The 22,594-nt window shown below is 43.2% G+C and overlaps 2 protein-coding genes and 1 long non-coding RNA gene across 6 annotated transcripts in view; all 3 read left to right on the forward strand.

Annotated features, from left to right (window-relative positions):
• The window catches only part of ube2g2 (ubiquitin-conjugating enzyme E2G 2 (UBC7 homolog, yeast)), a 5,246-nt gene extending 97 nt beyond the window's left edge, over positions 1–5,149 (forward strand). Inside the window, exons 1-6 of the mRNA XM_044018933.1 lie at positions 1–311; positions 1,648–1,683; positions 2,074–2,119; positions 2,967–3,085; positions 3,687–3,827; positions 4,032–5,149. The exon at positions 1–311 is cut by the window's left edge and continues 97 nt beyond it. Of these exons, the coding sequence (XP_043874868.1) occupies positions 110–311; positions 1,648–1,683; positions 2,074–2,119; positions 2,967–3,085; positions 3,687–3,827; positions 4,032–4,144 (657 nt within the window). The 5' untranslated portion in view covers positions 1–109 and the 3' untranslated portion in view covers positions 4,145–5,149. The remainder of the gene's footprint in view (positions 312–1,647; positions 1,684–2,073; positions 2,120–2,966; positions 3,086–3,686; positions 3,828–4,031) is intronic.
• A 46-nt stretch (positions 5,150–5,195) lies between these two features.
• Positions 5,196–17,230, forward strand: LOC122764921 (thrombospondin-type laminin G domain and EAR repeat-containing protein-like). 4 transcript variants are annotated; one of them, XM_044018926.1, is made up of 18 exons: positions 5,196–5,260; positions 7,161–7,318; positions 8,624–9,274; positions 9,433–9,606; positions 10,882–10,946; positions 11,012–11,173; positions 11,245–11,477; positions 12,032–12,122; positions 12,207–12,360; positions 13,235–13,363; positions 13,448–13,565; positions 13,655–13,769; positions 14,072–14,252; positions 14,322–14,380; positions 14,632–14,808; positions 15,867–16,045; positions 16,445–16,546; positions 16,641–17,230. In XM_044018926.1, the coding sequence occupies exons 4-18, from the start codon at positions 9,516–9,518 to the stop codon at positions 16,792–16,794; spliced, it is 2,010 nt and encodes a 669-aa protein (XP_043874861.1). In that variant the 5' UTR covers positions 5,196–5,260; positions 7,161–7,318; positions 8,624–9,274; positions 9,433–9,515; the 3' UTR covers positions 16,795–17,230. The 4 variants fall into 4 exon arrangements, with proteins under 4 accessions (XP_043874861.1, XP_043874862.1, XP_043874863.1 ...); XM_044018927.1 differs by lacking the exon at positions 16,445–16,546 and having other exon boundaries at positions 7,161–7,320; XM_044018928.1 differs by lacking the exon at positions 16,641–17,230 and having other exon boundaries at positions 7,161–7,320; positions 16,450–16,540.
• A 2,475-nt stretch (positions 17,231–19,705) lies between these two features.
• LOC122764916 lies at positions 19,706–22,072 on the forward strand. Its single transcript, XR_006359901.1, has 5 exons — positions 19,706–19,794; positions 21,420–21,490; positions 21,592–21,742; positions 21,831–21,904; positions 22,045–22,072. It is a non-coding gene; the product is annotated as an uncharacterized LOC122764916 (long non-coding RNA).
• The last annotated feature ends 522 nt before the right edge of the window (positions 22,073–22,594 follow it).

Here is a 22,594-nt window from a genome sequence, read left to right on the forward strand (position 1 = left end):
ATCTGGACTTTAGTACCGAGACCCGAACTCTCCCACCACAGCCGTAGATGCGGTATGAACCAGTGAGAGGCAGCAGAGCGCCACCGGGCGTCCGAGGCCGAGACGAGCCATGAGAAGAAGAAAAAGCAGTAGAAGAAGAAGAAGAGGAAAGTGTGCGCATGCGCAGATTGTTGGGCTGTGGCGGAGCTGGAGGAGTAATAATAATAATAATAATAATAACATTCACAACACAATTACTTTTATTTGTCTTCGTCTCCGGTGGAAGACGATGGCTGGGACCGCGCTCAAGAGACTCATGGCCGAGTATAAACGTGAGTGAAGCGGTCACCGAGCGGCGACGTCCGCCGCTACAGGCTAGGCTAAGATAAGCTAAGCTAAGCTACTGCAGCAAATTCTAAATAAAATACGTGACGTTAGTGTTTAATGTTTGCTCCATGAAACATGCTCCAGTATTAGTGATAGATAATCACTAATACTGGATCAATAGCAGTTCATACACAGTTAATGTTAACTTTGACCGAGAAAATACACTTAATTTACTTTTACTGATAAGTTTGTAGTGTTGACGTCAGAGGCCTGGGTTACTGTGTGTGTACTTGTATTTATATCTCTGTGAGGTCCAAAGAACCTACAAGTCTGTCTTTGTGGGGAGATTTTACCTGGATATCACAACTTTAAAGGGCCTTTTCAGGGTTAGCACCTGGTTTTAGGGTTAAGGTTGGGCACTTAGTTATGACGGTGAAAGGGGACATATTATACCCTATTTCCCCCATTAAAATAGTTCCCTGGTGTCCTAATGAACATGTCAGTGACATGCTTTGGTCAAAATACCATAAGGATGAAGAATCATAGTAGTTCAATAACCCTGCTAAACCCGCCCCTTTCAGAACGCTTGGTTTTCGTGCATAGTCCCTTTATATGCAAATGAGACACAGGCAAACACACACCCACTTCTTGCAGGGGGTTTCTGATTTGTCCTCTTTACAGCGCTTTACAGCTCTATTCGTCTGCCCCTCCCTCCACTAGTTCTCTGACAATATCAACATGGCAGCGTGAGCAGAAAACAGCGAGAGTGCCGTCACAGGAAGAGACGTCCTACATAAGGATCGAGCCGAACACTGTCCAACTGTAAATTTGTTAAAAACACTTAGGAACAGAACCACTGATCGCCACCGCTGATCGCCAGCGGTGAGCTGTATAAACTGCCGCTGTATGTTACTGTATCAGACCGGTGACTGTGCTCCGGATATCGCCACCGCTGACCTGCTCCGGCGAGCTGGCGATCAGCGGTGGCGATCAGCGGTGCTGTCCCAATGCCCTGAACTGATTTTCACAGAGAGTGCAGTCCCCTTTAAGGTTAAGGCTTGGGCAACCTGTGGCCAAGTGGAAAGGGAACTTGGCTTGTAACCGGAAGGTCGACCAGTTCAAGTCCCCACCAGATCAAAAGGGCTGGGGTACCCCTGAGCAAGGTACCCAACCACCATTGCTCCCCGGGCGCTACTCAGTGTGGCAGCCCACTGCTCCTAATTCTAGGATGGGTCAAAATGCAGAGAATAATTTCCCTAAGGGGATTAATATAGAATCTTAGATGAAGGGGGTGTGATGTGTCCTCACTAAACTATTAAAACAAGTTTGTGTGTGTTTCAGAGCTGACCCTGAACCCACCTGAAGGGATTGTTGCAGGTGAGACCTTCTTACACTGACACACACACCTGTGATCACGTTAGGACTGCAACTATTCAACCTTCAATAATAATAATAATTATTATTATTATTATTAATTATTATTTATTTAAAAAAATAAAATAAAACCAGTTTGTGTGATTGTTTCATCTTCTTAAATGTTTACAAAAATACATGTGTTTTTCTAACTGACTGATGTTCATCATCCTCCTGTTGTTTTTCTGTAGATGAACGTATTAAACTGTGAGATGATTACATGACATCAGTGTCAGAGAGTAAATCCATTCTAAACTTGTGTTGTAATGATTATAAAACACATTGGTCACACAGGAAGAAGAAAAAGAAATACCCATTTATTTTTATTTGTTTATTTTATTGAATTTTTTTCAGGTCCAGCCAATGAGGAGAATTTCTTTGAGTGGGAGGCGCTTATCATGTGAGTCCAGCAGGTGTCGCTCTTTATTAGTGTATGTAGTTGTTGTGTGCCATCAGTCTCAGTCTGCCCTTCATTTTTACTCTGACATCATCGCCACCACATCCCATAATTACGTGGGACAGTGTTCAGCTCTGACACCACAGTTTTCTTTTCCTGACCTGTTGTTGTTGTTGTTGTTGTTGTTTTCATGATCATGTGACTGCAGAGTTTCATTCAGTCAAAGGAAACGTTGGTTTAATCTTCTGTTGTTGATGACGTGAGGAGTTCACACTGTAGGTGGCGCTGAGTTTAAGCAGTGAACAACAACAACACACACTCATGTGAATAATGAGCTGTAGTTGTCAGCTGTTGACACAAGGTGGCGTTCTGTTGCTGTTTAAGTCTGTTATTATAGACAATACTAGAACTTAGTGTTTTGTTTTATGGTCCAGTAGAAACTGGTCTCACCAGAACCAGAACCATATTAGAGTAGAGACTTGCTGTCGACCTGAGTGGAGCTTTTATATCGTCCTAAGTGAAACGGTGAAAAAGTCTGTTTAAAGCAAATGGGTCATTTCAGAATAAAAGCTTTTGTTTTTTGATGTGCAACAGTTCATAAAAACACATTTATGATGCAAAATTAATCTATGAACAACAAAATATACTAGACTAGCTTATACATAATTAAACACACGTTTTAGTTTAAAGGTCTAATATGCACTCATGCTAATGCTAGCTATCATGTCAACTGTAGCTAAAAAAAATCCCTTCATATTCATCATTCATATTCATCATTCATATTCATCATGCAAAAAAAATCCATAAATTCCCCAAAGGAAACTTTCTGAATTCTGTGTTCTGCCTCCAGGGGGCCTCAGGACACCTGCTTTGAAGGAGGCGTGTTTCCAGCTGTCCTCAGTTTCCCCTCAGATTATCCACTCAGTCCTCCCAAGATGAGGTTCACCTGCGACATGTTTCACCCCAACAGTAAGTCACATGATCTCGGTAAACGTGTGTCGCGTGATGACGTTAAACGTGTGTCGCGTGATCTCGTTAAACGTGTGTCGCGTGATGACGTTAAACGTGTGTCGCGTGATGACGTTAAACATGTGTCGCACGATCTCGCTGAACGCGCGTCGCGTGATCTCGTTCACCGTGTGTCAAAGTGTTCGAGAAGACTGGTGTGACGTCAGGGTCAGGTGACATGATGACCTCACCTGTCACGACACGCTGCAGGCGTGTTGTTAGCGTGTTGTCAGCATGCTGTCATTAGCACAGAGATTAGTGGACAGCAGTCGGAGCCATGATGTCATGGTCGCTCTGAGCGTGCTCACAGTGATTAAAGGAGCAGAGCGGCGCCACCAGCCTGTCATTATCATCATTATCATCATCATCATCATCTTCATCACGGTCACGCACCAGTGCGACCCTGAGCTGAACTTCCTGTTGTAACTGTGTCACCTGATCCTGTGTCAACAAACGTTCACACCTGCTCAGCTGCAGGAAACAACTCTGATACCTCTGATACTACCTGACTCCTCCTCTCCTCTCCTCTCCTCTCCTCTCCTCTCGTCTCCTCCTCTCTCAGTCTACCCAGATGGTCGAGTGTGTATCTCCATCCTTCACGCTCCAGGTGATGACCCTATGGGCTATGAGAGCAGTGCAGAGAGATGGAGTCCAGTCCAGAGCGTAGAGAAGATCCTTCTGTCTGTGGTTAGCATGTTAGCAGGTAAGTCACATGACCACACACACACACACACACACACATTACATCAACCAAATAATAACATCTCCCTTTCTTCCTTTCTCTTGTCTTCCCCCCATCTCCATTTCCTCCCCACCTCCTCTTTATCCTCTCCTACTTTTCTTCCTTTTCCTTCCCCTACACCTCTTGTCCTCTTCCTCCTCTCTGCTCCTCCTCCTCGTCTGTCAGAGCCTAACGATGAGAGCGGTGCAAACGTTGATGCGTCTAAAATGTGGCGTGAGGACAGAGAGCAGTTTTACAAACTCGCCCAGAAAATCGTTCGCAAGTCGCTGGGTCTGTAGAGATGATGATGATGATGATGTCATCACTCCTGAGCAATGACATCATCGCCCTGAGACACTGATGTCATCAGAGCACCTGTCCTTTCCCGCCTGCAGTAACACACAGCTTCCTCCTCGTCACCGTGGAAACACAAACACACACACACACACACACACACAGTGCTGCTGACATGGACAGATCACATGTGAGTAATATGCAAATCATGTGTCATGTGATCATCACACTGACACCAGCTGAGCATCAGTGGAGTCTGGACCCGTCATGTGACCTCTCGTCATGTGACCTCTCATTGCCATGTGACCTCATGTGACCTGTCTCCACAGAGATGGACGGATTGAAATGTGTAGAACCAGGAGAGAGCATGTGAGGTGACGTCGCCCCCTGGTGTTGTGGTTGGTCAGGTGTTGTAATCTGAGGTTCAGTCCACATGCTTTCAAACACATCGATGTTGCTATGGTTACACCTGTTTGGTCCACTCTGTTCTCGCTGTCTCCCACTTTATTTTGAAAACCGTGGTTGTGGGAAATAAAAACAGAATTTTATTTTGAAAACTGGGGTTGTGACAAACACAAACAGTAACTTTAATTTTGAAAACTGTGGGGTTCTAATTTAGTGTTTTATTTTGAAAATTAGGGCTGAGACAACCAGAAACTCAGACTTTTGTTTTGAAAACTGTGGGGTTGTGACATAAACTGGGACTTTTATTTTGAAAACTGCAGGGTTGCGATAGATGGGGACTTTTATTTTGAATAGTAGGCGTTGATTGTCATTGATTTTTTTTCTGATCTTATTTTTCCCGTTTTTCGTCTCAAACGTACGATCTCGATCATTTCTCTGCGGGACTTCTTACGCACTTTATCTCTTTGATCTCTAAACAACGCTCGTCTGTGTGGAGGGCAGCGCTTGGCCGAATGGGCGGAGCTTGACTTTGTCATGTGTCTTAAAGATGGTGAAGTTGTTTAATTTATGTTATTAAATAAATAAATGGATAGAAGAGAAACAGACGAGTGTTTGCTGCTGTTTTGTTTTTTTTCACTACAGGAAGGTCATCGTCCCCTGCTGTCTCACTGCTGCATAAGCCCCGCCCCTCCATGTTAGCAGATGGGACCCGGCAGGTACACGTTTAAAATTAATCATCGTTGTCTTTATATACAGGTATGTAAAATATATGTGTATGTATATATATATATATATATATATATATATATATATATACATACACATATATATATATATATATACATACATATATGTGTGTATATATATATATATGTATATATAGTAAATCATTGTCTTTCTACATAGTCTTAGATAGAGAAAGTCTAATCTGCTGATGTGAGGAGAATCACGGGGATTGTAGCGTTGACAGAGGTAAACAAGTGTTGGGGGCGTGTCCTCTCTTCTGTACCGTGTGTGTGTGACCACAGAGAGCAGCTAATAACAGTAGGAGTGTAAACACACAGCTTTAGCAGCACTAATGTCTCGTCTGATGTCTGACTCAGTGTCTTTCAAGTCTCTGCTGAGACACGTCCAGACATGAACACTGCTGTCCCTCTCATCTCACACACACACACACACACAACCAGACTGTCTCTAATCCACTCTGGATTATCAGAGAAATCTACATTTATACACGTACTTATACACAAAAGGTTCTGGAGAACAAATATTTGTCTGATTGTCTCTGTGGTCTTTGGTGTGGGAGAGTGAGTGGTTTACAGAAGTCTGTCTCACAGTGAGATAAAGACGTGATCATGTGACGTAGACGTCATAGAGACTTAAACTGACATCGGGTGACACCTTTATCAGGTGACTTTTGACACCACACCAAACCTCATAGAGAATATCAGTGATGTTAGCATCACACACACACACACACAGCTTCCTCCATCACTATGTTCTAATGTCTGATATTGTCACTTGTTCAGATTAACCTCAGTGACACAGAGTGACCACACGAGGCAGCAGAGGACCAGCAGCTAAAATCACTGATTGTATCTGTGGACTTTTGTGTGTGTGCAGAGCCGGATTAACGCAAAGGCAAACTAGGCACGTGCCTAGGGCCCGATTGGCAGGGGGCCCAGACAGAGGGACAATCAAAACCTAAGAATGACTTGGTCCGCGTTTCAAGACGATTTACACTCCTCGTCCTGATGACGCTGTCAGGGTGTTCTGAGGACAGTCGCGCTGGGGACAGGCGGGCGGGAGAAGCCGCAGCGAGTGCACATGTCCGCGGCGAGGTCCGGGCTGTAAACCACCTTCGCCCCGAGCCCTTCCAAGCCGATCCAGAGTCGGTCGCGGCGCACCACCGGCGGAGGAAATTTCATGTCAAACTTATGTGTGACAGTGCACTATAGAAATGACTGAAACGTGACTAAAACTAATAAGTTTAGTTTAGACTAAAACTAAACTAATAAGTTTAGTTTTTTTCAAAATGCAATAGCTTACAACATTTATCTTATTTGCTCTGTTTACATAGCAATGCTGACACCTATTGGTGATTTACTGGTACTACTGCCTTAACAATGACATTCGCAATGGATAAAATAAGGATCTTTTAATAGCATTTAATAGAGCCTTGTAGTAACGTATAAATACAGAAGTAGAAATCAAAATATAGTCTGATAGACTGTTTAATATACAACACATGTCTTATTTTGGCACACAAAGAACCAACTCGTAACCAAAGACTACGCTATGTAAAATGGGAATTCACTTTTATTAGTAACTTTGGTAAGTTTCAGATTTCAATTCATAAATAACATCAATGGAGGGGGGCCCAAAAAATACAGTCTGCCTAGTATAGTCCATTTATTTAATCCGGCTTTGTGTGTGTGTGTGTGTGTGTGTGTGTGTGAGTTGTGGTCTCCTTGTCACACACACACACACACACACACACCTGTTGGCTGCAGTAGAAAGCAGCATGTGCTGGTTCTTATCTGCGTTCTCATGTCTGGGCGTCGTCTTCTTCATCTTCATCTTCTTCGCCTTCTTCTTCTGTTGTTTCCGTCGCAGTTTAATCTCCACATCAGTGCGTGTGTCGTGTCTCAGCCTGACGCTGAACACGCTGTGGTTACAATGTTCACGCCTCACACACTCCACCGTCTCTGTGATGTCATCGAGGAGGCGGAGCTCTGCTTCACCTGGGGAATTCCTCTGCTCACCTGAGATGAGTGTGTGTGTCTCTTCATGTCTTTCATCTCAGATCAGACGTCGTGAAAACATGATGTTTATGGAACATCTGTCAAACATGCTCCTCTGATCTAATCTCATCGTCACATATTTATGTCTAATCCCTAAATCCTAATCTCTGCTGCTTGACTTTACTCATCTCATGTCATTTTTTTTCTTTCTAGTCCATGCTACGTTATATTTCTAATCTAATCTCTGCTACAATATAGTCCTAATCTCTGCTACTTTATATTCCTAATCTCTGCTACTTTACGTTTATAATATCATTGTATATATGTCTAATCTCTGCTACTTTATATTCCTAATCTCTGCTACTTTATATTCCTAATCTCTGCTACTATATAGTCCTAATCTCTGCTACTATATAGTCCTAATCTCTGTTACTTTATATTTCTAATCTAATCTCCTTTTTATTTCTACATATATTGTGATATATTATGTTCCTAATCTCTGCTACTTTATATTCCTAATCTCTGCTACTATATAGTCCTAATCTCTGTTACTTTATATTTCTAATCTAATCTCCTTTTTATTTCTACATATATTGTGATATATTATGTTCCTAATCTCTGCTACTTTATATTCCTAATCTCTGCTACTTTATATTCCTAATCTCTGCTACTATATAGTCCTAATCTCTGCTACTTTATATTCCTAATCTCTGCTACTATATAGTCCTAATCTCTGTTACTTTATATTTCTAATCTAATCTCCTTTTTATTTCTACATATATTGTGATATATTCATAACCTCTGCTATTGTATTTGTCTAATCACTGATGCTATATTTTCCTAATCTCTGCTACTTTATATTTCTAACTCCAACTCTCCGCTGAATTATGTCTAATCTCAGATGCTTTAGATTTGTAATCTCATCTCATTTATGTCTAATCTCAAAAATCACTTCAGATTTTAAATCTCCTGTAAAAACCTCACTCACTTTAATTTACACGTTGATAATCTACTGACACATTCACACGTTCATAAACGTCACATATAACGTGTTTACATGTGTACACTTAATCTGTGAAATTTACTTTGAATAATCCCGATTAAAGAACTGTAAAACACATCAGTTTATGTTGAGCTGCTCACATGATGATAAAACTGATTCATTCACCACTTCACCGTTTCATGATGCAACATCTGACCTGGGATTATAGTCTGAGTTACTACATATTTACATGAATAAAGAAAAATATGAACAGATTATTTTTTCTCTCTGTCTGTCTCTCTCTCTCCCTCTCTCTGCTCCTCCCACTCTCGGCTCCTCCCACTCTGTTATAGTCACATGTTGGGCGAGTGAGGCAGGTAAACTCTCTCACCTGCAGCAGCAGCAGCTGCCGTCACAACTTTAAACCACAGGATTTTGAAAACGTCTGAAAGAGATTAAGATTAAGATTGAAGAACCAGAGGAGAGAAAAACCTTCAGGTTTTCTGATTAATCCCAGGACGGCGACTGAAGAAGGGAAATTGGAGAACAGGTGGTGAGAACATGAGGATCAGGACAGATGTGGTCTTCATGGTTTGAACTCGAGTCAAAGATGAGAAGACATGGACCGGTTTGAAGAAAAGTCAACAAGACGACGAAAACCTGGACTAGGACGAGAACTGAAGAACCAGGATCAGAACCTGGACCACGACCAGAGCTGAAGAACCAGGTTCAGAACCTGGACCACGACCAGAACTGAAGAACCAGAATCAGAACCTGGACCACGACCAGAGCTGAAGAACCAAGATCAGAACCTGGGCCAGAGTTGAAGAACCAGGACCAGGACCAGAGATGAAGAACCAGCACTGGGACCAGAGCTGAATAAGGACCAGAAACTGGACCACAGCTGGAAAACCTGAACCAGGACTACAGTCAAAACTGAAGAACCAGGACTAGGACCCGGATCACACCTCAGCTGGAGAGCCTGGATTAACCTTTGACCTCAGGTTTGGTTTAACATTACGGTCAGAACTTTAACAGTAACATAATCACCTGATGATTGGTTTCCATAGCAACCGTGTGATGTTTGAAGACGCATTTAAATGTTTAAAAAATCAAAGTCTGATGATTGTCACTCATTTTCTCACTGTTGATTTTCTTTAAGGCGGCCATTTTAAATTTACTGAAGAAGAAGAAGGAGGAGGAGCTAAAATGGCGGCCGCTCAGGACACAGACCAGTGAGGACGAATGACGCTGTCAGCAGTCGTGATGTTACCGTGCGTCTTCCTGCTGCTGTCCTGTGTTCTGTCCTCTGTCCACAGCTGGAGACCGTGCACAGGTACACACGCACATTAGCTGTTAGCATTTAGCTTCATCAACGCCCACATCTGTCTCCAAGGTGTCAATCAAACGTGAGACTGAGTCTGACGGACTTTTGATTTGATTTAACGGACGAGGAAAATAAATAAAGCTGTAATACGCAACAAGTCGTTTTTCCATTTCCACGCTGCACACAGGAAGTGGTTTGTTTGTATGTCACAGCTAACAAAGGCGCCGACGCAACAAGCTTGTAAACTAACACGATCTGAGTGAATCTGAGCGGGAAACAACCGCTAAACATGCTAACCTGTGAGCTTTAACTCTGTGGGAGATAAGCTAACTGGGCAACAAATAGCTAGCATTTCTAAGCTAACAGATGACAACAAACCGAAGCCGTGATTCTAACGCTGCTGGAATGAGATTATCTAATGCACTAGATTAGCTTGCTATAACATAGCTATAATGCTAACATTAACCACAGAATAACCTCAGTGGAAAATGGAACATTCTTAAAGTGGGCGGGGCTTCTTCACCAGTTCACCAAACATATGCTAGCTATGTTCTGTGTTCATGTGTTTATGTGTTCACATGTTTATGTGTTTATGTGTTCACATGTTCATGTTCTCATGTGTTCACATGCTCATGTGCTCATGTGTTCATGCATTGGTTAATGTGTTCAAATGTTCATGTGCTCATGCATTCATGTGTTCACACATTTGTTAATGTGTTCATGTGTTAACATGTTCACGTGTTCATGCACTCATGTGTTCACGCATTCACGCATTTGTTCATGTGTTCACATGTTCACGTGCTCATACACTCATGAGTCCATGTGTTCACGCATTTGTTCATGTATTCATGTGTTCATGACGTCTGTCTCTCTGATGTCCACCAAGTCTTTGTGCGTCCTTGTTTTTGTGTCTTTGAAACGTGACACTCGTTCTGTCCGTGACTTCCCCTCCCTCCATTCATCTCCCATTCATCATCCATTCATTCCCCTTTCATCATCCATTCATCTTCCATTGAAGCCACTGCTGCAGCTAAACACACACACACACACATACACACACACAGAGGAGCTTAAAGGGGAATTCCGTGTAAAAGCTAACATTGACCTGCCTCACTCGTTCATTTGTGCGTCGTCTCCATCAAACAAAAACAACTTTATTATTTATATATAATTATCATCATTATTATTATTATTATTTTATTATCTAATAATTTTATATATAAATGATAAATAATTCAGTCAGAATGTGGTTTTTAGATTTTAGAGACTCTGACTCTGTTTTAGATCTGCTGCCTCTTGACCTGCTGACCAGAGCTTTGCCACGCCCAGGACAAGCCCCGCACCCAAAGGTAGGACACAGATGGAGAAGAAAAAATGAGGATAATAATCCCAGATGAATGGATGAATCCTGCAGGTGCAGATGGTCCAGTCCGGAGGGTCCAGAGGTTTACGACTGAGCGCTGCCATGACGACGGCGCTGAGTTTTCCCGCCTCACAAATCTTCACTCACTGTGACTTCTTCCCCGCTGAGTTCTCATTGGTGGCCACCTTTAAGTCAGCGAGACTCGGACAGAAGGTAAACCGTAGACCTGACCAGAACCAGGTCTGGTCCAGACTGGTTAGATCTCACCTCCTCTCTGTGTGCAGAGGAACGAGTACATCTTCTCTGTGGTGGACCAAAGCTCTGACAACCTGCTGCTGGGGCTCCGGGTCTCCGAGAACCGCCTCCACTTCCTCACCACGCCCCCCGGAGGTGGACAGCGGCGCCGGCTGAGCTTTGACGATGTGGCCTTAGATGATAACCGCTGGCACACCGTGGTGCTCGCCGTCACTGGAGCGCACGCCGCGCTGACTGTTGACTGTGGACTTCCTGTGGAGCTGTGAGTAACACACACAGGAGCTCTGCTGCCTCGTGTGGTCACTCTGTGTCATTACATTACATCACATGTCATTTAGCAGAAGCTTTTATCCAAAGCGACTTACAATAAGTGCATTTAAACATTAGGGTCCAAATAAGAGCTAGAAGTAAGTAAGAGCTTCAAGTAAACCAAACTATGAAGTGCTCGTCACAAGTGCCATGTATGAGTTTTGTTGTTTTTTGTCGTCGTCGTCTTAGTCGAGGTAGAGTCGGGAGAAATACGTTTTTAGTCGGCGGCGGAAGATGTGGAGGCTTTCAGCTGTCCGAGCGAGTCCCTGAAGTTAATCTGAGTGAATGATTTCAAACACTGAAGAGACAAAGTCAGACATTAGAACTCAGTGATGGATGCAGCAGGGTGTGTGTGTGTGTGTGAGAGTGAGTGAGTGGGTTATAAACTTGTGAACGTGTTATTATTCTCCTCTGTCGGGGTTCAGCTCACGTCAACAGGATTTAAAGTCCTCTGAACTGGAGTCAGAGACCAGCTGAGATCAAGGTCTGTGGTTTCCTGTCTCCCAGTGAACAGGTTCAGTCCTTCCCCAGCGGTCTGAGCACCAGAGGGTCCAGGTTCTTCCTCGGCAGCAGGAGGAGGTGGAGAGGCCGTTTCTCTGTGAGTCTGTGATCGGGATCAGGACTTGACTGTGTGTCCCTGAGGTCCTGGACTCATGGTTCTCGCCGCTCTGTCTCTGTTCAGGGTTTACTGCGGCAGCTCGTTCTACTCCCTGGCTCCGATGCCACGCCCAGACTGTGTCCGACCTCTGACCCCCGTCTGGCTGAGCTGTCTGTCCCCCAGGTCCTTAAGTCCAGCCCTCTCCATCCAGACCACCAAGGACCAGTTTACCCATACGGTGAGTTAGATCTGAGACTAAGAAGAGACTGAGCTGTGAGCGCCCCCTGCTGACATGGAGGAAACACTGATGTTAACAGTCAGGTTAAGTCTCTGATGTCTTTAAATAAAATGTATTATCATTATTATTATTATTATTATGATAATTATTATTGTTATTATTATTATTATTATTATTATTATGATAATTATTATTGTTATTATTATTATTATTGTTGTTGTTATTATTGTTATTATTATTATTGTTTTTATTATTATTGTTATTATTATTGTTGTTGTTTTTATTATTATTGTTATTATTATTGTTATTATTGTTGTTGTTTTTATTATTGTTGTTGTTTTTATTATTGTTATTATTGTTTTTATTATTATTGTTATTATTGTTGTTGTTGTTTTTATTATTGTTATTATTATTATTGTTATTATTATTATTATTATTATTGTTTTTATTATTATTGTTATTATTATTATTGTTTTTATTGTTGTTGTTTTTATTATTATTATTGTTTTATTATTGTTGTTTTTTATTATTATTAGTATTATTATTGTTTTTATTATTATTGTTACTATAACACACGTGTGTGTGTCTGTGCGTGTATGTGTGTGTGTGTGTGTGTCCAGGTATTACTAATGTTGTGGGGACCTAAACCTGTTTACACACTCACATTATGGGGACTTGTCTTCCTTGTGGGGACAAAAATTAATTCTCCATAACATAAATGACTACATTTTAAAGTGAAGAGAGGGGAAGAGAATTAGGATTAGGATTAGGATGTGGTTAAGGTTTAAGTAAGTCTCCAGAAAATGAATGTAAATCAATGCAATGTCCCTTCAAGTCATGAATGTCAGATATGTGTGTGTGTGTTGTCTTCCAGAGGCTGAGGTCAGAGTGACAGTAGAACCTCCTCCATGTTCTGGACCAGAACACGGTCAGCTGTGGTTCAGCGTTCAGCAGAAAGGTCTGTTCATCTGTGATGGACAAACATGGAGGACACTTCTTCAGAGTGAGTCAGTGAGACGTCCTCACAGTCAGGGACAGTGTCCTGTTTGTGTGTGAACACAAAGCAGCTCTCTTGTGTCGTGTGCAGATAAAGAGCGTCTGGATTACATCGAGGATTATCAGGACCTCTACACCAGCTCAGAGACCTTTGACGTGGAAGTCTTCTCCGTCCCATCTGAGGGTCTGTTTATGGCTGCAGCTAACAGGTAGGCAGGACACGTGTCCTCTGTCTCCATGGTGATGCTCCTGGTGTCCTCTGTCTCCATGGTGACGCTCCTGGTGTCCTCTGTCTCAGGGACTCTCTGTCTGGTTCAGGTCTGTATAAATGGACCGGTGGTTCGTTCCAGCTTCATCAGAACATCAGCACTCAGGAGGCTCGAGCCTGGAGACACTTCACCATCGACAAGAAGGTGAGAACCAGGAGCTTCATGACCTTTGACCTTTGGAAAGGAACTATCTGCTCCTCTGGGGTTTGGTTGGTTAGTTAGTTAAAGGTTGGTAGTTAGGCTGGTTGTTAAGTGGTTGGTTGTAACATGTGACCTCTGGTTGATCTCTGGTTGACCTCTGAACGTTGACCTTTTAAAGCCAGTTCAGAAGAACAAACACAGAAGTCTTTACTGTTCATTGTGTTGGTTTTCGTTTGTACAGTTTCTATGGACCCCACACACACACACACACACACAGGTTGACCTCTGAACTTCCTGTTGGTCAGATTTTCCTCGTGGTGGCTAACTCCAGGGAGGCGGAGCCTGAATTCTCCGTCATCTACCGCTGGAGTCGTCGTCAGCGGCGTTTCCTGCGTCATCAGAGTGTGGAGACTCACGGAGCTCTGGACTGGGAGGCTTTTCAGATCCACAACCACAGCTTCCTGGTGGTGGCCAATCACAGACGAGGTAAACAAACCCAACGTCACTTGATCACGTCTTTGTCTCACTGTTTTTAACTGAACTGTGTTTTTACAGCGCGAGACTCCAATCACAACATCCACAGTGTGGTCTACAGGTGGAACCCTCACACTCAGGTCAGCATGTCCTCGTGTCCTCTCGTGTCTTTTTTTTTACATGTCATTTAGCAGACCCTTTTATCCAAAGCGACTTACAATGGAATTGAGTACAATCAGCCAGGGGTGGAGTCGAACTTGCGACCATTGCGACCATGATGTCTTTCGCGCACAGGGTACTGGTCTTGACCACTAAGCTACTCCACCCCACCCCCCGTGTCCTCGTGTCCTCATGTCGTCTCGTGTCCTCATGTCCTCTCGTGTCCTCTCAGCTGTTTGAGGTAAACCAGACCCTGTTGACGTCCGGTGCGTACGACTGGGAGTTCTTCGTGGTCGGACCGTACCACTTCCTGGTTGTGGCTAACACGTTTGACGGTCGCAGCACGAGCGTGAGCTCCAGTGTGTATGTGTGGGTGGACGGCTGCTTCCAGACCTTCCAGAATATTCCGGTCAGTCACAGAATAATCACTGTTGTGACAAGCCCCTCCCCCCTCTGAGCCCCTCCCCCTTTCAAACGCCTGTTTCTAACAGTCAAAACCAGCGTGTTTTAAAGTCTGAAGCTGTTACTGCTGCTGTTACTGCTGCTGCTGTTACTGCTGCTGCTACTGCTGCTGCTGTTACTGCTGCTGTTACTGCTGTTGCTGCTGCTGTTGCTGCTGCTGTTACTGCTGTTGCTGCTGTTACTGCTGCTGCTGTTACTGCTGTACTGCTGCTGCTGTTACTGCTGCTGCTGCTGTTACTGCTGCTGCTGCTGTTACTGCTGTTACTGCTGCTGCTGCTGTTACTGCTGCTGTTACTGCTGCTGCTGTTGCTGCTGCTGGTACTGCTGCTGTTACTGCTGCTGCTGTTACTGCTGTTACTGCTGCTGTTACTGCTGCTGCTGCTGCTACTGCTGTTACTGCTGCTGTTACTGCTGCTGCTACTGCTGCTGTTTCTGCTGCTGCAGCTGTTACTGCTGCTGCTGTTACTGCTGCTGCTACTGCTGCTGTTGTTGCTGCTGTTACTGCCGCAGCAGCAGGTGTGAGTGGAGGACGTCCTCACACAGTAGTAAACGTCTCATAAAAGCAGATCAGTCTGTGAATGTGTTTGTTTCATCAAAAACTGATCAAACGCTTGAGTAAAGCCTCCAATTAACACCAGGAAACCAGAGCTGTCATTAGTGTGTGTGTGTGTGCGTGCGTGTGTATGTGTATGTGTGCGTGTGTGTGTGTGAGTGAGGGGGTTTCCAGCTGCTGCTGTTTGGACTCGTTCTTCGTGGCAGAGTAAAGACGATTTATTGGATTTAAAAAACCACAGAAAACTCATGAAAAACATGTCAACCTTTAATTTACACACACACACACACACACACACACACACACACACACACACACACACCTGTCCCCTGATCACTGCCTTTAGTTTGTAGATTTATAAAACACTGATCTGTTTATGAAGACGACCACTGATGAGCAATATCTCTGGCCCCTCCCTTCTCCTCCCCCGGCCCCTCCCCCTCCCCGTGCAGACAGTGGGAGCCACAGATTGGGAAACGTTCGTCATCGACGGCAGGTTCTTCATGGTCGTCGCTAACAGTCAGAGAGTTTCTGTCTCTGACGCTAACGTTTACAGCATCAACTCCACTGTGTATGAACTCAGTTCACTCACTCACTCATTCATCCGCTTCCAGGACATCCTCACTCACAGGTGAGGCTCCGCCCCCTCTCTCCCCCTAAACTATCTGAGATTTAACTAAACCCAACTGTAGACCAGGTTTATCTGAGGTTTAACTAAACCCGACTGTAGACCAGGTTTATCTGAGGTTTAACTAAACCCGACTGCAGACCAGGTGTATCTGAGGTTTAACTAAACCCGTCTGTAGACCATGTTTATCTGAGGTTTAACTAAACCCGTCTGTAGACCAGGTGTATCTGAGGTTTAACTAAACCCGTCTGTAGACCATGTTTATCTGAGGTTTAACAAACCCGACTGTAGACCATGTTTATCTGAGGTTTAACAAACCCGACTGTAGACCAGGTTTATCTGAGGTTTAACAAACCCGACTTTAGACCAGGTTCATCTGTTAACGTTGCTGTTGGTGTTCAGTGCAGTGGACTGGGAGTTCTTCACCATCGGAGATGAGAAGTTCCTGGTCGTGGCTAACTCTTACGACGGCAGCTCGTACTCTCTGAACAGTGTCATCTACAGGTGGATGGTTGTTGTTGTTGTCGTTGTCGTTGTTGTCGTCGTTGTCGTCGTTGTCATCTCTCTCTCTGATGTCGTTGTCGTTGTCGTCGATCAGGTGGCAGGGATACGAGGGCTTTGTTCCCGCCCACAGTTTGCCGACGTTCGGCTGCAGAGACTGGGAACACTTCAGCACCGATGAAGGCTCCTTCCTCATCTACTCCAGCGCCACCACCAGGCTCAGCAAGGTCTTCAAACTAAAGACCTACTGAGTCCAGAACTCCGTGTGTCTATAAAGTTAAAAGTCAAACGTAATATACTTGATTTATTTATTTTCTTTGGTCACGATAAGCTCTGCTGACAGGGACAGCGCCCCCCAGTGGGGAAAGGACGACATGTCCAGGAGTGCCTCAGGCTAACGTCTCATCCTCATGAAGTCACGTTTGACTTCAGTGACGATCCCGACTCATCGTCATGTGACTGACGGCTGCTACGTCCTACAAAGACGTGATCAAAACCACACTTGACCCCGCCCCCGTCACCCCAGCCAATCAGAGACCCGGATGAGGCGACTATGATCCAAACAGGAATCAAACACAAACACAGCTCCTTCAGACTAAATTCAGACTTCACGATGAAAGAAGATTCTCAGAAGTTAAGATAAAGTTGTAAATGTTTGGAGAAAATATTTAAAAATAAACGTAAATGAAGAAAGTGTTGAGTCTTTGTTTTTTTTGTTGAGTTTAGTGTAAAATGAGAATCTACTGCCCTCTCTGGTCAAACACCTGCACATTTTTCACATTGACTTTCTCAGTCCACGCTTGTGTCGCTCTCTTGTCCAATCAGTGTAAGGCTCTTTGTCCCAGACTCCTCCCCCCTTTGAAGTGTGGTTGCATGAGACGCTAACCACAGCGTGAACGCCCCCTGCTGCTAAGAACAAGACAGACGTTTCAGGTGTTTCTGGGGTTAAAGGTCAAGTGTGTGACGTCGACATTAAAGCTGAACACTGTCAGGTGCTGAGTCAGCGTTACATAACAACTATTGTTATTATTTTTATAGAATTATTCATTCATCAAAACAAAAACAATCAGGTTCCAGGATCAAAGGTCACAGGTCGTCATGAAATATAGAAACAGAACTGTAGAGGGCAGCGTTTCCCTGGAAATGATTCTAATTATTATTATAAGAAGTAAATAAAGATAAAAGGACGACAACGTGGATCAAAGAAGATTAAAGCGACTGAGTGAAGAAGAGAAGAAGGAGGAAAGAGCTGCTGTCGATGTCACGCGCTAAAATCTAATGATGCTGCGGGCGATTAAACGATCTGAGACCACCAAACTCCAGTGGCAGCACCGGTGAGAGTCGCACAATCTCACACACTCTACACAAACTAGACAATCTCACACACTCGACACAATCTCACACAAACTACACAATCTAACAGAACAAAGAAAATAAAGCAAATCTAAAAAGTTGTTGTGTTAACTTTGCTAATAAATAAATAAATAATTGTGTAATTGTGATGTTAAGATGTTGGGGGGAAAAAGCACGGATGCTAACGTATCTCCTGCTACCCACTGTTATTTATTGTTAGCAGTTGTTAGCCATAGTTAGTATTGTTATTAGCCATTGTTAGCTATTATTATTCATTGTTAGCCATTGTTAGCTATTATTATTATTCATTGTTAGCCATTGTTAGCTATTATTATTATTCATTGTTAGCCATTGTTAGCTATTATTATTCATTGTTAGCCATTGTTAGCTATTATTATTATTCATTGTTAGCCATTTATTATTCATTGTTAGCCATTGTTAGCTATTATTATTATTCATTGTTAGCTATTATTATTATTCATTGTTATCCATTGTTAGCTATTATTATTCATTTGCTAGCCATTGGTAGCTATTATTATTCATTGTTAGCCATTGTTAGCTATTATTATTCATTGCTAGTGGTGGTATTATTCATTGTTAGCCATTGTTAGCTATTATTATTCATTGTTAGCCATTGTTAGCTATTATTATTCATTGTTAGCCATTGGTAGCTATTATTATTCATTGTTAGCCATTGGTAGCTATTATTATTATTCATTGTTAGCCATTGTTAGCTATTATTATTCATTGTTAGTCATTGGTAGCTATTATTATTCATTGTTAGCCATTGGTAGCTATTATTATTATTCATTGTTAGCCATTGGTAGCTATTATTATTCATTGTTAGCCATTGTTAGCTATTATTATTCATTGTTAGTCATTGGTAGCTATTATTATTCATTGTTAGCCATTGGTAGCTATTATTATTATTATTCATTGTTAGCCATTGTTAGCTATTATTATTCATTGTTAGCCATTGTTAGCTATTATTATTATTCATTGTTATCCATTGTTAGCTATTATTATTCATTTGCCATTGGTAGCTATTATTATTATTCATTGTTAGCCATTATTATTTATTGTTAGCAGTTGTTAGCCATAGTTAGTATTGTTATTAGCCATTGTTAGCTATTATTATTCATTGTTAGCCATTGTTAGCTATTATTATTATTCATTGTTAGCCAGCGTTAGCCATTGTTAGCTATTATTATTCATTGTTAGCCAGTGTTAGCCAGTGTTAGCTATTGTTATTTACCGTGAAACAAACATAATAAAAGTGACATTAGCAGTAAAAGATGGCTACCACTTCTATTCAATTCAATTCAATGTTATTTGTATAGCGCCAAATCATAACATACATTATCTCAAGGCTCTGTACATAGACAACATCAGTGGTTTATCCTGAATCTCGACTCACTTTAAGGGACATGACGTCGTCCTCTGCTCTGCAGGATGGAGACTGAGCTTCTGGTTGACTGGCAGGTGGAGAAGGCGGGGCTTAAGCAGGAGGTGTGTCGTCTACAGGAGGAGCTGGAAGAGAGTCGAGCGGAGAGGGAGGAGCTAGAGTCCAGGGTGAAAACAGGAAGAGAGAGAGAGGCCAGACACTCTCTGCTCGTCCACCGACTGCAGAACAGTGTGTGTGTGTGTGTGTGTGGTGGGGGTCAAAGGTCAGCACATTTTATCTCTTCTTGGCAGTTTCTCAATACCCAAGTATGTGCGCTTATGCCTCTCATCTGGTCTCATCTGGTCTCACCTGGTCTCACCTGGTCTCACCTGGTCTCATCTGGCCTCACCTGGTCTCACCTGGTCTTGTCCCTCAGGTGGTGGAGTACAGAGAACGATGTCGGCGCTTGGAGCTTCAGCTTCAGGATGAAAACACACAACTGATCAACACTGAGGTCACTGATACTACACACACTACACACTGATACTACACACACTACACACTGATACTACACACACTACACACTGATACTACACACACACACACTGTTACACACACACTGATACTACACACACTACACACACACTACACACTGATACTACACACACACACTACACACTGTTACAACACACACACTACACACTGATACTACACACACTGATACACACACACACACTACACACAACACACACACTACACACTGATACTACACACACTACACACTGATACTACACACACACTACACACTGTTACAACACACACACTACACACTGTTACAACACACACACTACACACTGATACTACACACACTACACACTGATACTACACACACTACACACTGATACTACACACACACTCACACTGATACACACTGTTACAACACACACTACACACTGATACTACACTACCACACACACACACTGATACAACACACACACTGTTACAACACACACACTACACACACACTACACACACTACACACACTACACACTACACACACACACACTACACACTGTACTACACACACTACACACTAATTCTACACACACTACACACTGATACTACACACACTACACACTGATACTACACACACACACTACACACTGATACTACACACACACTACACACTGACACTACACACACACTACACACTGATACTACACACACTACACACTGATACTACACACTACACACACACACACTACACTACACACTGATACTGCACACACACTACACTGATACTACACACACACACTGATACTACACACACTACACACTGATGCTACACACTGATACTACACACACTACACTGATACTACACAAACATGCTACACACACTACACACTGATACTACACACACACTACACACTGATACTACACACACACTACACACACACACACTACAACTACACACTGATACTACACACACTACACACTGATACTACACACACACACACACACTACACACTGGTACTACACACACTACACACTGATTCTACACACACTACACACTGATACTACACACACTACACACTGATACTACACATACTACACACTACACACTGACACTACACACACACTACACACTGATACTACACACACTACACATACTGATACTACACACACTACACAACACACACTACACACTGATGCTACACACACTACACACTGATACTACACAATACTACACATACACACACATACATACTACACACTACACACTGATACTACACTACACTGATACTACACACACACTGCCACACTACACACTGATGCTACACACACACTACACACTGATACTACACACACTACACTGATACACACACACTACACACTGATACTACACACACTACACATACTACACACACTACACACTGATGCTACAACACACACTACACACTGATGCTACACACACTACACACTGATGCTACACAAACATGCTACACACACTACACACTGATACTACACACACTACACACTGATACTACACATACACACACTACACACTGATACTACACACACACACAACAGTGCTCTGCAGTGTTAATGTTGTGTGTGTGTGTTGTGTGTGTTCTGCAGAGCTGTGTCAGAGGTGAATGCAGTGACTCCCTCGAGAGCGCCCTCGTCAGGTTGGAGGAGGAACAGCAGAGGTCTGTGTGTGTGTCTGTACTTGGTTAATGTCCGGGGTCAGAGGTCAGCACGTGTGTGTCCTCACATGTATACAGAGACAGGTGTGTGTGTGTGTGTCCAGGTCTGTTGGGTTAGTCGAGACAAACACGTTCTTGTGTGAGAAACTCAAACATTCAGATCACACCAACCAGGTCCTGAGGGAGGAGCTCCACAAGCTGAAGTGTGTGGAGGGGGTGGAGCCCAGAGAGTGTGATTGGCTGAGAGAGAAGCAGGTTTGTAGATTTCACTCTGAACCATTTCATTTCTGTTCATTTAACTTATGAGTTATTAAATGTCTTATTATTATTAAATGTCTCTCAGCATCAAACTCCAGCTTCTGTCTGCAGATCTGAGGATTCTGTAAAGAGACAACATTACCCTCACAAGACTGACAGGTAACGCTCACTCACTCACTCACTCACTCACTCACTCACACTTATTCACTAACGCAGTCACACTCAGGATCACACATTCATTCATTCACAATCATTCACTCACTCACTTAGGATTTGTCTTGTGTCTCCCCCTCTCTTAGATTCAGAGCTCCTCCTCTTCTCTCCTCCACTTTGCTCCTCCCTCCTCCAAACTCCCCCTCCTCAGCGCATCCTCTCGCCTCCTCCTCCTCCACCACCCTTGGTACTTTCTGTGTGGACGACCTGGAGTCCAGGAGGGAGGAGCAGGAGGTGTTTCATCTGAAGGAGCAGTAAGTGACCAGCAGCGCCTCCAACTGTTAGTTTCTCCTCTCTGTTCTGTGTCACCTCTCTCTCTCTCTCTCCCTCTCTCTCTGTCAGAATGGTGGAGCTCTCTCTCTCCCTGCAGGAGGAGCGTGGTCGGGGGGAGGAGAGAGAGAGAGAGGTAGAGAGACACAGAGAAGCAGAGAGAAAGCTGCGCTCTGTCATCACAACTGTGATCAGACTGGTGAGTTCATCAATCATCAATCATCGATCATCGATCATCTATAATCAATTATCAATTATTACATTACATTACATGTCATTTAGCAGACGCTTTTATCCAAAGCGACTTACAAAAGTGCATTTAAACATTTGGGTACAAATAAGAGCGAGAAGTAAGTAAGAGGTTCA

This window comes from Solea senegalensis, unplaced genomic scaffold, assembly GCF_019176455.1.
Source record: "Solea senegalensis isolate Sse05_10M unplaced genomic scaffold, IFAPA_SoseM_1 scf7180000017765, whole genome shotgun sequence".
NCBI classification, from domain to species: Eukaryota; Metazoa; Chordata; class Actinopteri; order Pleuronectiformes; family Soleidae; genus Solea; species Solea senegalensis.

What these genes read in the sequence shown, in the direction of transcription:
- LOC122764921 (XM_044018926.1), top strand. Translation starts at nt 9,516, where the DNA reads ATGACGCTGTCAGCAGTCGTGATGTTACCGTGCGTCTTCCTGCTGCTG. An exon ending in GGTGGCCAATCACAGACGAG is followed by an intron (nt 14,253 to 14,321) that starts GTAAACAAACCC and finishes GTGTTTTTACAG; the next exon opens with CGCGAGACTCCAATCACAAC. An exon ending in CAGGACATCCTCACTCACAG is followed by an intron (nt 16,046 to 16,444) that starts GTGAGGCTCCGC and finishes GTTGGTGTTCAG; the next exon opens with TGCAGTGGACTGGGAGTTCT.